The sequence below is a fragment of the Panicum hallii genome, chromosome 3 (assembly GCF_002211085.1).
Source record: "Panicum hallii strain FIL2 chromosome 3, PHallii_v3.1, whole genome shotgun sequence".
Classification (NCBI taxonomy): Eukaryota; Viridiplantae; Streptophyta; class Magnoliopsida; order Poales; family Poaceae; genus Panicum; species Panicum hallii.
This window is the reverse complement of record NC_038044.1, coordinates 20,567,193-20,580,747: the sequence shown is the minus strand read 5'-3', so window position 1 is coordinate 20,580,747 and position 13,555 is coordinate 20,567,193. Positions and strand designations below refer to the sequence as shown.

The 13,555-nt window shown below is 48.0% G+C and overlaps 3 protein-coding genes and 1 non-coding gene across 4 annotated transcripts; 2 read left to right on the top strand and 2 right to left on the bottom strand.

The window, feature by feature from the left end:
• Window positions 1-2,088: 2,088 nt before the first annotated feature.
• On the bottom strand, window positions 2,089-3,786 carry LOC112883858 (annexin D4). Its single transcript, XM_025949113.1, has 4 exons — window positions 3,550-3,786; window positions 3,040-3,443; window positions 2,628-2,927; window positions 2,089-2,521 (listed from the first exon to the last, which is right to left on the bottom strand). The coding sequence occupies exons 1-4, from the start codon at window positions 3,587-3,589 to the stop codon at window positions 2,306-2,308; spliced, it is 960 nt and encodes a 319-aa protein (XP_025804898.1). The 5' UTR covers window positions 3,590-3,786; the 3' UTR covers window positions 2,089-2,305.
• A 4,550-nt stretch (window positions 3,787-8,336) lies between these two features.
• Window positions 8,337-8,409, top strand: TRNAR-CCU. Its single transcript has one exon. It is a non-coding gene; the product is annotated as a tRNA-Arg (tRNA).
• Window positions 8,410-8,675: 266 nt separating this feature from the next.
• Window positions 8,676-10,609, top strand: LOC112887542 (annexin D3). The gene is made up of 5 exons (XM_025953733.1): window positions 8,676-9,010; window positions 9,245-9,390; window positions 9,508-9,735; window positions 9,846-10,151; window positions 10,254-10,609. The coding sequence occupies exons 1-5, from the start codon at window positions 8,818-8,820 to the stop codon at window positions 10,452-10,454; spliced, it is 1,074 nt and encodes a 357-aa protein (XP_025809518.1). The 5' UTR covers window positions 8,676-8,817; the 3' UTR covers window positions 10,455-10,609.
• Window positions 10,610-10,636: 27 nt separating this feature from the next.
• LOC112887544 (mitochondrial fission 1 protein A-like) lies at window positions 10,637-13,505 on the bottom strand. The gene is made up of 5 exons (XM_025953735.1): window positions 13,172-13,505; window positions 12,265-12,394; window positions 12,012-12,133; window positions 11,078-11,141; window positions 10,637-10,898 (listed from the first exon to the last, which is right to left on the bottom strand). The coding sequence occupies exons 1-5, from the start codon at window positions 13,262-13,264 to the stop codon at window positions 10,813-10,815; spliced, it is 495 nt and encodes a 164-aa protein (XP_025809520.1). The 5' UTR covers window positions 13,265-13,505; the 3' UTR covers window positions 10,637-10,812.
• Window positions 13,506-13,555: the final 50 nt, after the last annotated feature.

Below are 13,555 nucleotides of genomic sequence, written 5' to 3'. Positions count from 1 at the left end.
AATTCTAATGCGGGGGATCCTTGCATTGACTTGTTGAGAGCAAAATATCTCTCCAATGTGCCCTTTGCGAAGAGCAAGAGAAGGTAGGCTCTCAATCCTGGAAAGGGGTTCAGAAAATCAAGCAGAAATTTAAATGGGGAGCTACTATGAAGGTCCATGATGTGAAAAATACTCTTTTTTGGGATGATATCTGGGCTGCAGAGGTCCCTCTTAGACTTAAATTCCCTAGAGTTTACGGATGCTGTAGGGACAAGAATGCCATTGTGAGGGACTGTTGGGCGTCGAGTTCTTGGGACTTTGATTTCTGCAGAACCTTTGGGCCTGATGAACTGAAGGAATGGGAGGAGCTCTTGTCTCTTCTTCAGGACTTCAACTTCAGTGACTCACCTGATCGAGCCATTTGGGTGCTGGAAAAAACTGGGGTTTTCTCCACCAGATCACTGTACAGAAGTCTGTCTTTTAGGGGGGTTATAAACAAACGCATGCAGCTCGTGTGGGAGAGCAAGTTACCCATGAAAATAAAAGTTTTCCTCTGGTTGGGTTTCCAAAATAGGCTACCATCGGGGGCTGCCCAGCCCTTAAGCGTAGAAAATGGAAAGGGAGATGGTAGGTGTGACTTGTGCCGGGTGGTGGAAACGATTGACCACATTTTCTTTCATTGCTGCATGGCGCGTTTTGTTTGGGTTTGCTTTAAGGAGGCACTGGGCTGGGATAGGATCTCGGTGGGGATGAAAGACTTTCTGGAAAATTGGCTTCCTTTGGGTACATCGAGATATAAGTTTAAGCTGTTCCTTTATGCCACTGTATTTTAGGTGCTTTGGAAATCCAGAAACAAAATGAGGATTGAGGGGGTGTTTGTGCGTAATCCGGCTGAACTAATTTTTCGAATACTATCATGCCTACAGATGGAGCGTTGCTTCGAGCTGCTGATCAGAAGACACCGGAAGAACAGAAGACTCAGGTCGCTGCTTGGGTGGAGTCTTTCGTCAAGAGACCGAGGGAGCCGGTGGAGGATTTCCTTTGATACCGTTTCTAGTTTCTCTGTAGTTGCTTAGAGCTGGAGAGTAGAAACACGCTGTTTTGTTTTCATTTCTATCATCTGTGCTCAAATGTTTGCTGGTAACCCCAGCCGCGTTATACCGAAAAAACTGTTTATGCTTTCTATAAAAGCAGGGTTGACCCTTTCTCAAAAAAAAAGAGGGACCGGGCGCGCGTTGGCCCAAGTTCACCAACGGATCCACTTGGCGGCCCGCAACGAACTCGATCCCGCACGCGATGCCGGCTGCCGAAGCCAGAGCACGCCGGACCCGGTCTGAGACGGGAACCATCCGATCCGGCGCCGCCGCACGCCCGCACCGCGCCGTGACCATGACCGGCGGGACCTCTTACCGGCGTCGATCGCGTTGGCCGATCCGGCATCCGAGGTAGCGCGATACAGGCATGGTACTAGTTGTCTGTACCGGATGCCAGTGCCCCAGTGCTGTAGCCAGTAGCCACTCGATCGAAACGTGTTGAGCTCGAGCCCATGAACACTCCTCGATTATCTCCAGATGAAAACGAACCAATAACCATCTGGACAGGAGTTTCTTCAGAGTAAACAGCAAGGAGATGTATCCTCGAGGGTTAGAGTGAGTTACAACTCGATCATGATGAAGAAACGATTGCATGCAAGGGCGGATTCAGAAAATGAAAATAGAGGGGCTCCCAGCTGCTTCTTCAACCTCCAGCTGCTTCCCATGGCGCAAAAATGGAGGGGGCTCGCACGCGGTGCTGCGCAGGGGGTAGGGGGGCTCGAGCCCCCCTGCCCCACGTTGGATCCGCCCGATCTTATTTGTCATCTTCAGCGACACACTACAGGCTCAGCAGGAAAATATTAGAGTCTCGATTGGAAACAGACCAACATTGGCAACTAGCCAACTAGTTGTTTGTACCGGATGCCAATGCCGTAGTCACTCGATCGAAACGTGTTGAGCTTAGCCCATGGACACTCCTCGATCGCCAGATGAAAACAATCAGGACAGAAGTTTCTTCAGAGTAAACATCACGGAAATGGATCATCGAGGGTGAGAGTGAGATACAACTCGATCGTGATGAAGAGAACGATTGCATGCAGATCTTATTTGGCATCTTCACCAGCAACACACTACAGACTCAGCAGGAAAATGTTACAGTCTCGCTAGGAAACAGACCGACGTTGGCACCTACACGACACACACAGGCACCACGAAGACGGACGGACGGACGGACACGGGCAGACGACCGGACGAAGAGAAGAGAAACCAGCGGCAGCTAGCTGGTTCACGTTTCACTGCTGGTGGTGCGCGCCCACCAGCGAGAGCAGCGCGTCCCTGTAGTGGCCGTGCGCCTTGGCCGCGATGGCGTCCTCCAGCTTGGCCCCGAACTGCTCCTGGTAGGCCGCCCTGATCTCGTCCATGTCGTGGTCCGACCGCGTCACCGCCACCCGCGTCAGGGCATCCTTCTCGTGGTGGTCCGCCCCGTCCCTCAGCGCCACCTCCACCACCTGCCCATCGATCGATCGATCATTCCATGTTCAATTTTAGTTTGCCGTCGATTCTCCGACCACGAATCATCAGCTTTAAGCTTCCAATGGTGGTACGCATATATACCTGGCTGAAGTACTTGGCCGGCGCGGCGAGGCACAGCACGGCCTCCAGCAGGGTCTCCTCCTTGCCGTGGCTGAGATCCTCCTCGATGCGCCTGCCGTGGATCTCCTTGTAGTACCTGAAGGTCTCCACCAGGTGGGGCTTGCTCCTGGTGCTCAGGATCCGGACCACGTCGTCGTTCTCCGCCAGCCTCCCGCCGGCGCTCTTCACCGCCGCGCCCAGCGCCTTGGCCTCCGCCCGCGCCACCTCCTCGTTCACCCGGGGCCCCTCGTACCGGTACGCGCTCACAAGCCCCACCAGCAGCTGCAGCGCAAACATCATTTGGGAATTGGGATCGGTTCAGTGAGTCAGGAGCTCAATTCGTCGCCGGAGCCGCCGGAGCTCCGGGAGTGGAGGGGAGGGGGCGCTCACGCACGTTGCAGTAGGGCTTGTCCCTGGCGCGGTAGGCCACGTCCTCCTCGAGGGAGTGGTGGTAGAGCGCCTGGTACGCGCGGCGCGCGCCGAGGAGCTCGTCGGCGGAGCGCGTGCAGGCGACCTCCACGACGATGGCGGCGGGGTGGTGCTGGTGGAGGACGTGGTGCGCCAGCCGCGCGTCGCGCTCCCACGGGTGCATCGCCCACAGCACCATCAGGTTCTTGAACCGCGCGAACTCGGCGGCCAGGTGCAGCATGTACTCCTCCTCGCACCGGTCCATCTCGCCGTGGCTCGTGAAGAAGCCCGGGAAGCCCTTCCGGAAGCCCGACCGCTTCTCCGGCTGCCTGCGCCACCGCGCCAGCGCCGAGACCATCGCCGGCTCGTCCACGCCGAGCCCGCCCAGGCCTTCATTTTGGTTTCAAGAAATCGACAGAAATTCTGAGCAACCAAGACAACCACGACGCTCGACGACGGCACAGAGATCACAGCAGGATGAATGGATAGTGCGAACCTGAGAAGGCCCTGGTGAGTTGCTGAACTTCGTCGCCCATTTTGCTAGTTCCCCGGCAGAAAAACCAGCCAAGATCGATCAGAGGAACGGAGACGATGAGGGAGGAACAGAGGATTGCTGTGAGCTCTGGCCGGCTTGCATCTCGAGTTCTTGCCGATGATCTTTATACTGCAAATTAAAGTGTGTGTTTTGGAAGACAATAATTATACAAGGGCAATGCTGGCAATTCAATACTTTTTTGTTTAGATATATAATAATCTCTGCAGCTAGTTATGAAAAGGTTCGTCAATAGTATACACATGTGTAGGTGGTATGTGCTTAAGCATTAATCTACTTGACATGGAAAGGAGCAGAAAAAAAAGAAGAGGGATCCAGTTGACAGCTCAGGAAGTGATCGAAGGGTTGTTGCCGTGCCATTGCCCACGGGCATCGTGCAACACGGGGGGACGTGTGACTGTGCGAGATGATGACTGCAATAATGCAATGCCAGTGTAGGTGATCTCTCATGTTTACTAGCAGGCTGCAGTCACCATCATGCTGAACTCTTAGGATTTAGCAAGATTTTTTCAAAAAGTTTATTACTGCATTTATATTGTATAGTTCCAGCTTGGAACTTAACAGCTATCTAGCTACAAAGATGATCCGGAGATTGTAAGGTTTGCTACTCATCGAGGGTTCTAGTACGCTGCCTCTATAGAATGTTTTTTCATATGAACAAGATGTCATAGTTCACCTAACATTTTCAGCTAAGAAATGCTTAGATCAAACGTAAATACATGGTGAGTCATAATGTCCAGATAAGCCATAGCAAGAAGATATACATCGAATGCATGGAAGGGATCGGTGCTCGTAGTCTAAGAGGGGGAGAGGGTAAATTAGGCAAACTTTCTTAACCTATGGCTCAAACTAAATTGCACAAAATATAATCTAGAATATGCTATCTAAATGTGCAACTACGGTTCATCTATTGTGAAGCTCTCATCCCAAAATAAGTTTTGCAATCTATAACCAATCCTAATAAGATACTGCACTATAAAAGTAAAGGCACACAAGTTGCAAGATAAATGCGGAAATGTAAAGGAGGTGATGAGAGAAAGCAAACTGTTGATGCAAGGATTTATCTCGTGGTATCAGTATGCATAAGGCCATAAGGCCATCCCTAATCCATGTTATTGAAGCACTCACAAAGAGTATTGCTTCCCGGTCACCAAGTCTCTTCCGAGGCTCCCCTTGACTTGCCACAGAGCCTTGGCCACTAAAACTCACGTTAAGTTTCCCGATCACCTTGATGCCGCCTTCACTACAGAGCTTCCCACGAAGGAGGGTCTCCTCGTCCCCCGCACAAACCTGTCGTCGCTACTCCACACCAAGCCGGAGGGTCGAAGACTTACCGACGAGCCACAGAGACTCCAAGAGGCCGGTACACCAAGATTACAACGGTGGTTCACTTTAGAACCATGCACAAGGCAACATCTTGCTCTCTCACTCTTTGTAGAGCTAACCTAGCACTAACAATATTATGGCATGTGCGAAAGGCTAAGGGTTTGATCAATAAGCACTTGGGAGGGTTGGAAAATTTTTCTAGAGTCCAGCAGCCTTAAATGATCTGGGGTGAGACCTTATATAGGCTAGCGATCCACTCCTAACCATTGCATGCTTTTTTCATGAAAAGTAAGGGTCGGTTAAACCGGTCACATGCGTCGGTTTAACCGGCCATTCTGAAGTTGCATGCTAGTCGTCGATCTCATTTCTGCCATGTCTTCTTTTGCTTGCGTCATTGCACTGACGCACCGTCAGTTCAACCGGTGAGGATGACTTTTACTAAAGCAGCCATCTCCAACTCTAAAAACCGTTCTGCAACATTGAAGTACCAATGCACCGACGTTTTCTTTTTTACCGTCGGTTCAACCGGTGCTGAATGCACTTTTGCTCAAACCCTTCTGGAGCTTCTATGCATATCACCAGAGCAATCTAACATTGCACCGACGCTTATTGTCCATAGCGTCGGTTTAACGGTAGTACTGATTTTTCCAACACTTGATCACCGTTGCAATTTCCAATGCACCGGTTAGTTCAAATTAACCGGTCGATTGATTCCTGCTGCACCTTGTCCAAATCATCTCAGCTGTCATTTGGATACCTTGACAGCGATTTGGACTGTCTTGTATATGAATTGGACTCTATCCATGGATCTAAAAATCCTACAAATGTTATCTTACAAACTTATTAGTTGTATTGACTATATTATCACACAATCACCAAAATCACAATTATAATCTAATAGGATCATATTTATTACAATGCTGAACTTGCAGCAGATCTGAAAATCATCTGAAGGCCCCATCATTACCATGGATATGCAGGAGCACATCACATGAGCCGGACAAGTATGTCGACAAAATAATGTGAAACTGTACGAATCATTGGAGAGAAATCAATCTGTACCACCATTTCAGTTCCAGGTGTCAATTCCATCGTTATCATGCAACCCATTTGTGTGCAGTCGTTTTGATCTTTTGTCATCATTATTCCATTCGGTTGGGAACATTGAAATTTCTGATTTACTTAATGACTCTATCTCCTAGCTCGTTTTGAATGCAAATGAAATTGGGCTCTTGACTTTGCTCTTCTATTAGAAAAAAGTAGGAAAATCTATATAAAAAAGGAATGGTATATATAATAAGTTGGTTGATTTTACAACTACAAGTGGAATTAAGTGGATTGGGGACCCTAAGGCGTCTCCAATAATGGCATATCAGCTAGTTACAAAGAAACCAAAATCAAAGTTTTGCTTTCATGGCGAAGAGAATAAGAAGAGAAATAAAAGCTAGCTGCTGTTAGTTAGTAGCCAGCCTATAACATATTCCAATAGGCATGCAACATTTTACATATTACATGTGGACACATATTAAGTCAACTAGATATAGGGTGCCGACATTAGTAATTTGTCCTTGGTGGCGAAGAGAATAAATGAAGAGCTAAAAGTGCTAGCTACTTGTTGGCAGATAGTCTATAACTTATTTCAATACACATGGAGTATTTAACATCCCTATTACATATGTATCCATTCGTTTTGAGGAACCTACTGTCGTTGGAGCTATCTACTATGCTATCGATCTATATATTGTTGACATGGATAATCTTATAGTCAGCAAGCTAAACTTCACTGTTGGAGTTGCTCTTATGCTATCTATTACTAACATGAACAACCTTATAGCTAGCGTTCTATATTTATAATTTGAGACTCTCTAACATTGGGGGAAAAAACTAAGAAGAAGAACATGAGAAATTTTGATCATGTATTAATTTATTTCCATCAAAGAATAAGCAAAAGCTAATAAATTGCTAAGTCAGGCGGTACAGACTACTGCAGTCCAGCTTGTCATCCTTATCATCACACACCAGCATGGCATGTCCATGATTCATTTTCATCAAATAATTGTTGGTTTGCGTCGTATTCACGTAGCTAACATATGCCCCATATGAAGGGTTGTTTTCTAGCTAGGGAAGTTTACAAAAAGCCAAGAAACATCTATCTTGTGTTTCAATTATTTGTCTGTTGCAAGGTCAATGACTACCAGCTCAGCAATAACTTCATTTTGGCCTGAGATACAAGATTTAACTGAACCCAATTTCTCATAACATCATGCTAGAACTGATTCCGTGTGGTCTTCGTCGTTCACATTATTGACGCCTTTGAAAGCAAAAGGGACACTCTTGCCAGAAGCTTCTGGCACTGGCCGTCTCAGAACCACAAGAACATTTGGCCAACGTGAGAAACATGTAGCGCTGCCATGGAAAACCAAGCAAGCACCCCATCATCACCTTCCTGGGGTACGGCTGCCAACTGGGGATAATGTCTCCTCCAAATTGTGGGCCAAATGAGTTCATCAGTGGGTCGCCTTCTTCAGTCATGGAGGAGAGAGCAATGGCCGCTGGGGTTAATGACAATCGAGCGACCAGATCACCAATAATGCCAGAGCAGATCTCAGCTGTTGATCTCTTTGCACAAGAAAACGATGCCCATGTGCCCCATAGCTTCTTCGCCTGTGCAGTTTAGTAATGCTTGCTTGATCATTCGTTCAATCGTTTTGCTAATGGCTTGGCTATGTGTTGGCAACCAAATTATTTGTCTTCGTCTGCAGCTTTTGAGTTGAAAAACACTAGCCAGATGCGTGTGATCCGCAAGAACATTATTTTTTTAGGATATGGTGAGCAGGAAATCCTATTGTCAACTCCAACATCGCCAACTGTACGATCCATTTGTTTTTGGTTGAACCGAGCTAATTGCTTTGCCGCTAAGATTCCTAATTCGTGCATGCAGCCCCTGTTGGAAAAGAACTTTGAAAGTGAGAGGGAACAAGTCACGTGCAGATCAAAAAATATGCCGTGCTGACAGAACAGTGGTATGGAACGTGCAAGTAAGCCAGGCCGGGCAGATATTGGAAAGGTTCTTAAACCTTAATATTGTTTGTTTTGAAGCCCATAATATTCCTTCATATATTCGATGAGCTAAAAGAGATTAAATACATAATCTTTACAGGGTTACCTTTTCTCAGCTTTTCTTTGCAGAGGAGGCAGTCCTTTTTATTTTGATGAAGAAACCTTATAGGCTAAGTAACGATCCATGTTCTCAAAGCTTTCACCATTTCCCTGCTGCTACTGCGTATCGTTTTCTGCATTTCCTATCCTGAAAATGAAGAAGGTAACTTTTTGCTCCGTGTAATGAAAGATAAGCGAATGTGAAAGAAATTACAGATTCTGGCATCAAAACGTTCACACACAAGGCGCCTGTAGCTCAGTGGATAGAGCGTCTGTTTCCTAAGCAGAAGGCCGTAGGTTCGACCCCTACCTGGCGCGTATGTTTTTCTAACTTCATTTTTATTTTTTCGCTTGAGTGATAAAAAGTTCTGCAGAAATTCCAACAACTGGTGGTTGCTGTAGAGTGTAGATCAATATTCTCACATGTTTCAATAGGTTTGAACAAGTATGAATCACAGGTCCAGCACCAGCAAGCATTAAAGACGGTATCTATCACTAATCAGCAAATAATTAACCTTCTGCAAACCCCAAAATACCCCTGGAGTGCGCTGTACGCAATACAGAACACAGCTAGAATCACACAAAATCTCCTATCAAAATCAACCTAAAACACGATCCAAAAATCAAAACAGCATCGTCAGAGATGTCAGAGGAGCAGAACCCACCATGAAATTTTTGCAGAGCTCATCCTAGGTGGAGCTCTGTTAGGGTCTCCGGGCCTGTGCCATGTGTTGCTGGTGCTCCTGCCTGGAGTGCATCCATAACATCCCTCCCCTCAACCTCCTCTTCCCCCACTTCTCCGACCGAGCTCTCCCAGCCGGGGAAGAAGGTGCAGCCGTCTCCATGGCCTCCATCTCGGTTCCCAACCCGGTCCCTCCCGCGACAGAAGACGCCGAGAACATTAGGAAAGCGGTGCAAGGTATCTCGAGCTGCTGGACTCTGCAAATGCTGTGTCATCTATTTTGTTTCTATAAACACACCATTCTTCGTCAATCGGATGCTGTTTCCAAGCTATTGTTCAAGGAATTAGAATGCTCTTGCTTTGATCGATCAAGAACAGAGTTCGAGGAATCATCTCTGTTCATTCCCTGTTCAAGAACAGAGCTCGAGACATGGGAAATAATCTTGTGATGATGGACTGATTTGGGGACAGGATGGGGCACGGACGAGAAGGCGCTGATCGATATACTGGGCCGCCGGACGGCGGCGCAGCGCGCGGAGATCGCCTTGGCCTACGAGGGCCTCTACAACGAGACGCTCCTCGACCGGCTCCACTCCGAGCTCTCCGGCGACTTCCGGGTAAATCTCCCACCGCGTTCCAGGATTTTTCTCGCAACGATTCGGTGGCTTGGATTGCCGAGCTGACGAAGTGGCGGTCCCTCCTGTCTCCTCGTCGCCGGCGGCGTCTCCGGCCAGAGCGCGATGATGCTGTGGACCATGGACCCGGCGGCGCGTGACGCCAAGCTCGCCCACAAGGCCCTGAAGAAGAAGGGCGACCGGCACGTGTGGGTGCTCATCGAGGTTGCCTGCGCGTCGTCGCCGGACCACCTCGTCGCCGTCAGGAAGGCCTACTGCGCCGCCTACTCGGCGTCCCTCGAGGAGGACGTCGCCGCGTGCCCGCTCTACAAGGACCCCCTCAAGCAGGCAAGCCCGCCGGTTCCATCAGCGTGCGCAGGGCAGATCGATCCTGACATTTCTTTTCTCGCGATCTTGGCTGCTGTCGCTCACTTGCGACGGTGTCTGCTGTGGCGCAGTTCTTGGTGCGGCTCGTGAGCTCCTACCGGTACTCCGGCGAGCTCGTCGACGACGAGCTGGCGAGGGCGGAGGCCGCGGAGCTGCACGACGCGGTGGTGGCCAGGAAGCAGACGCTGCACGGCGACGTCGTGCGCATCGTCAGCTCGAGGAGCAAGCCGCAGCTGAAGGCGACGTTCGAGCGGTTCAGGCAGGAGCACGGCAAGGCCATCGACGACGTCCTCGAGGAACTCCGCAGCGACCAGCTCGCGGCGATGCTGAAGACCGCGGTGTGGTGCTTGGCATCACCCGAGAAGCATTTCGCAGAGGTAAACTTTTTTCACGCCATTCAGCAGGAACTCGTTGAAGAAATGTTACTCCCGGAACGAAAATGGACTAGCTCACTTCCAATACCCTTCTTCGTGTTCCAGGTGATCCGGAGCTCCATTGTCGGGCTCGGCACCGACGAGGAGTCGCTGACGAGGGCGATCGTCTCGCGTGCTGAGGTCGACATGAAGAAGGTGAAGGAGGAGTACAAGGTGAGGTACCGCAAGACGGTCACCGGCGATGTCAACGGCGACACGTCCGGCTACTACAATGGCATCCTGCTCACCCTAGTGGGGCCCGAGTAAATGGCCATGGATGGACTTCTATAGGTTGGAGGACAGATTGATACGTAGCTGTTCTTGTTTTGGATATGATTGAACAACGTAAAACTGTCATGTTGCGCGTGTTCTTGTAGTGATGCAAAACTGCTGAGTGAAATGGTGATATTTGTGATGATTCATTTGGTGAGAATAAAACGCTAGATCCATGGGCAAAAAAAAAAAACAGAATAGAGGCTACATTGCCTCAATAGTATTATCATCATCTACTCACTTTGTACAAACAAAATCCATTTCAATTCGACTCGAGTATCACCAGCTTAACACCAGAACAGCTGAAAGCGTCTCCTTGCTCATCGGTGAGCAGAGATACCATCTATTCATCTTACTTCTTTCTGGCAACAGCAGCTGCAATTCCACCAACCAGAAGTCCTACAGCAGTTGTCGCAATTCCTATTCCAATAAGACCATCTGCACCATGACAAAAATACCATTAGATCTACACCATGACAATATACAAAATCACTTCAACAGATGTACTGATATATATGTTAATCCCGATGAAACATGGAAGGATAAAAGCGATTGCTTTGAGAAAGAATTCCATTCAAGCCAATCGAAATAGAGGACCGCTGATCAATTTATCTCACCTTTGGCAATTTTATCTTCTATTGCTTTCTTCAGAGAAATAGCCTGCCTCCAATCAGGTTGAATCTACAGGGCAGTAAGGAATATATGTTAGAATTTGAGAATACCCAGGCAACAATATCCTTGAATAGTTGGTCATTCTAATAAAATCTTGAATATTCAGCTGGCAACAGATCCTACAACGAGAAAAATGATCTCTAGATAATCATCCTATAAAATTTCATGCATGCTCAAACTAGTGTACAGGTAGGTCAGGAAAGAAAACCAAATTAGGCCTAGTGAACATTCCAAAGAAAAGGAAGCAACCAACAAAACCATGCTCTTGCCTCTACAAAAATGTAGCACATGTAGCATGCTAACATTTAAACTTTCTGTTGTTCTCAACCCAAATGCCAAATTGGACTTCACCATAGGAACAATTGAGGACTTAATACCATAGCAGACAGGGGAATCAACCATAGTCATTTCTTTCAACTCATGAGATGACAACAGGTCTACGGATGGAATTAATAGAAACTCATCAGGAAACCAATAACTCAACTGCTAACATAAATGTAAATAAGGAAACACAAGCTTTTATATATATAGCCAAGTATTATCAATAGGATGGCATCTATCAATATACATAAAATTTCCTGTTTAAGAATTGCAACCTGAGGAAAGATAGGTTAGATGCAAAAAAAAAATGGCAAAAGAGTAATTCTAGTTACAGTATGAAAATGGGTTGTCAATGCCCACATGTGCTCACTATGAACATACTTGTTGGATCAGCTGCAGTTTAGCAGTAGAAGGAACATATTATTTAGTTGTAAGTTATAACCTTGAAGATGCATCTGTTCTTGACTACATTACATTTTGGCATTACAGAGATTGACAAGGCAAGGAATCATAAACTATATTTGGCATTCCAGATGCTAATTAATCTGCCATGTGTACCTGCAAACAGCGTTCCACAAGTTGCCGGCTTTTTGAGTAGTCACCATTCCTGTAGTGCCCAACAGCCAACAAGTACAGCTTTTCCCTAGTCTGCAGAGGACTGCCTGAATTATCCAAAGAAGCTGCATAACCAAACAGGCCGATCAAAACATGGATGAGAACTAATGACGAAAGGAAATATAATCAATAAAAGCTAATCACTTGGTTGCAATGAGCAAGTGCTAGTTCTGCACAAAAAAAATAAGATATCAACCTTCAAGCATGATAATTCCACGGTTTACATCGTCCGTCTGCCTGGAGTGCACAAGGGCCCAAGAAAGCCTCATAAGGCTATCATTCCTCTGCTCTTCAGTTGCAGCATCGGCAAGCTCCCTTTCACATCCCTGAGGACATAAAAACGTAAATCATGAATGACTCTTTAAGTTTCCATTTCCATCTATTCGCAGAATCTCACAAACACAATGCAATATCAAGAAAGTGAAGAGTGACGAAGATCCAGCAATAGCAACAAGATCAACTTTGACACTTCGTGTTAGCAAGCAATAACCCCCCACCCCAACCCCACCCCCCCCCCCAAAAAAAATAAATAAATAAATACAAGGCTAACAGAACCCTTGATCCGATAATAGATATTGCGAAGGGAGTCGTGCATCCTGGCATCCCGTAGCTTGATACTCTCCATACTACAACAGTAGATGGCCATTCAACTTGGTTAATCCATGCCACATCCACAGAGTCACATGACATAGGTACAACAAGCCGCTCAAAATTCCAACGCGAATTAACAGACATACAGGGTGCTGGACGGGTAGCCTGTCATGCCACCTATACTAAACCTAATCCTATTCCTACCAGGACATCAGCAAGGGCACACATTGCAGAAATAATCTTTACTCATATCAAACTATCAAAGTATCTTCAAGGTACTAAGGGGCTCACGCAAAACTGCAAAAAGGCACAGGCACCCACGCCCTACGCTCCATCGCACCCCAGTTCCTCCCCTCCCACGCAAGCCCGACCTCAGTGTGCTTAGGCTGCTAGCACAGGGTAGGATTTGACCCTAATCCCACACCAACCCGCGGCGGGAATCCGCAGCAAGACATCAAGACCGTAAGGATTCGGATGGAGGCAGAGAAGGGAGGGAGTTCCGGAGTTCTCACAGCGATGATGTCGCGGTCGCACCAGGGGATGTTGTCGCCGCCGGTGAAGAAGTTGCCCACGGACTCGAAGAAGCGCCCCATCTTCGCCTCCATCGATCCTGGTTGGTCGGCGGAGTCAGTTGGGATCCGAGGAGATGGCGGCGCCGGAGAGGAGGGGTTCTTCTAGGCTTCTAGTAGCCTTCGTGAGCAAGGGCGGGGTTGGATTTGGAGAAGAGGCGCTAGATCGATGCGCACGGCACGCGGTGGGATCCGCGTGTCTTCGGCGTTAAGGAAGACAAGAAGAGAACGACGGCGTGGCCGACGACTCCACCCGTCTGGCTGACGCGTGGGTCCCACGCCGCTCGGGTTCGACTCAGCGGTTCCCGTCGCTGACTCGATGCTGAG

What these genes read in the sequence shown, in the direction of transcription:
- LOC112887544 (XM_025953735.1), bottom strand. Translation starts at nt 13,264, where the DNA reads ATGGAGGCGAAGATGGGGCGCTTCTTCGAGTCCGTGGGCAACTTCTTC. An exon ending in TGGAATTATCATGCTTGAAG is followed by an intron (nt 12,134 to 12,264) that starts GTTGATATCTTA and finishes TTGGTTATGCAG; the next exon opens with CTTCTTTGGATAATTCAGGC. An exon ending in AGAAGATAAAATTGCCAAAG is followed by an intron (nt 10,899 to 11,077) that starts GTGAGATAAATT and finishes GTCATGGTGCAG; the next exon opens with ATGGTCTTATTGGAATAGGA.
- LOC112883858 (XM_025949113.1), bottom strand. Translation starts at nt 3,589, where the DNA reads ATGGGCGACGAAGTTCAGCAACTCACCAGGGCCTTCTCAG. An exon ending in GGGACAAGCCCTACTGCAAC is followed by an intron (nt 2,928 to 3,039) that starts GTGCGTGAGCGC and finishes TTTGCGCTGCAG; the next exon opens with CTGCTGGTGGGGCTTGTGAG. An exon ending in CGGCCAAGTACTTCAGCCAG is followed by an intron (nt 2,522 to 2,627) that starts GTATATATGCGT and finishes ATCGATGGGCAG; the next exon opens with GTGGTGGAGGTGGCGCTGAG.
- LOC112887542 (XM_025953733.1), top strand. Translation starts at nt 8,818, where the DNA reads ATGTGTTGCTGGTGCTCCTGCCTGGAGTGCATCCATAACATCCCTCCC. An exon ending in ACAAGGACCCCCTCAAGCAG is followed by an intron (nt 9,736 to 9,845) that starts GCAAGCCCGCCG and finishes GCTGTGGCGCAG; the next exon opens with TTCTTGGTGCGGCTCGTGAG. An exon ending in CCGAGAAGCATTTCGCAGAG is followed by an intron (nt 10,152 to 10,253) that starts GTAAACTTTTTT and finishes TTCGTGTTCCAG; the next exon opens with GTGATCCGGAGCTCCATTGT.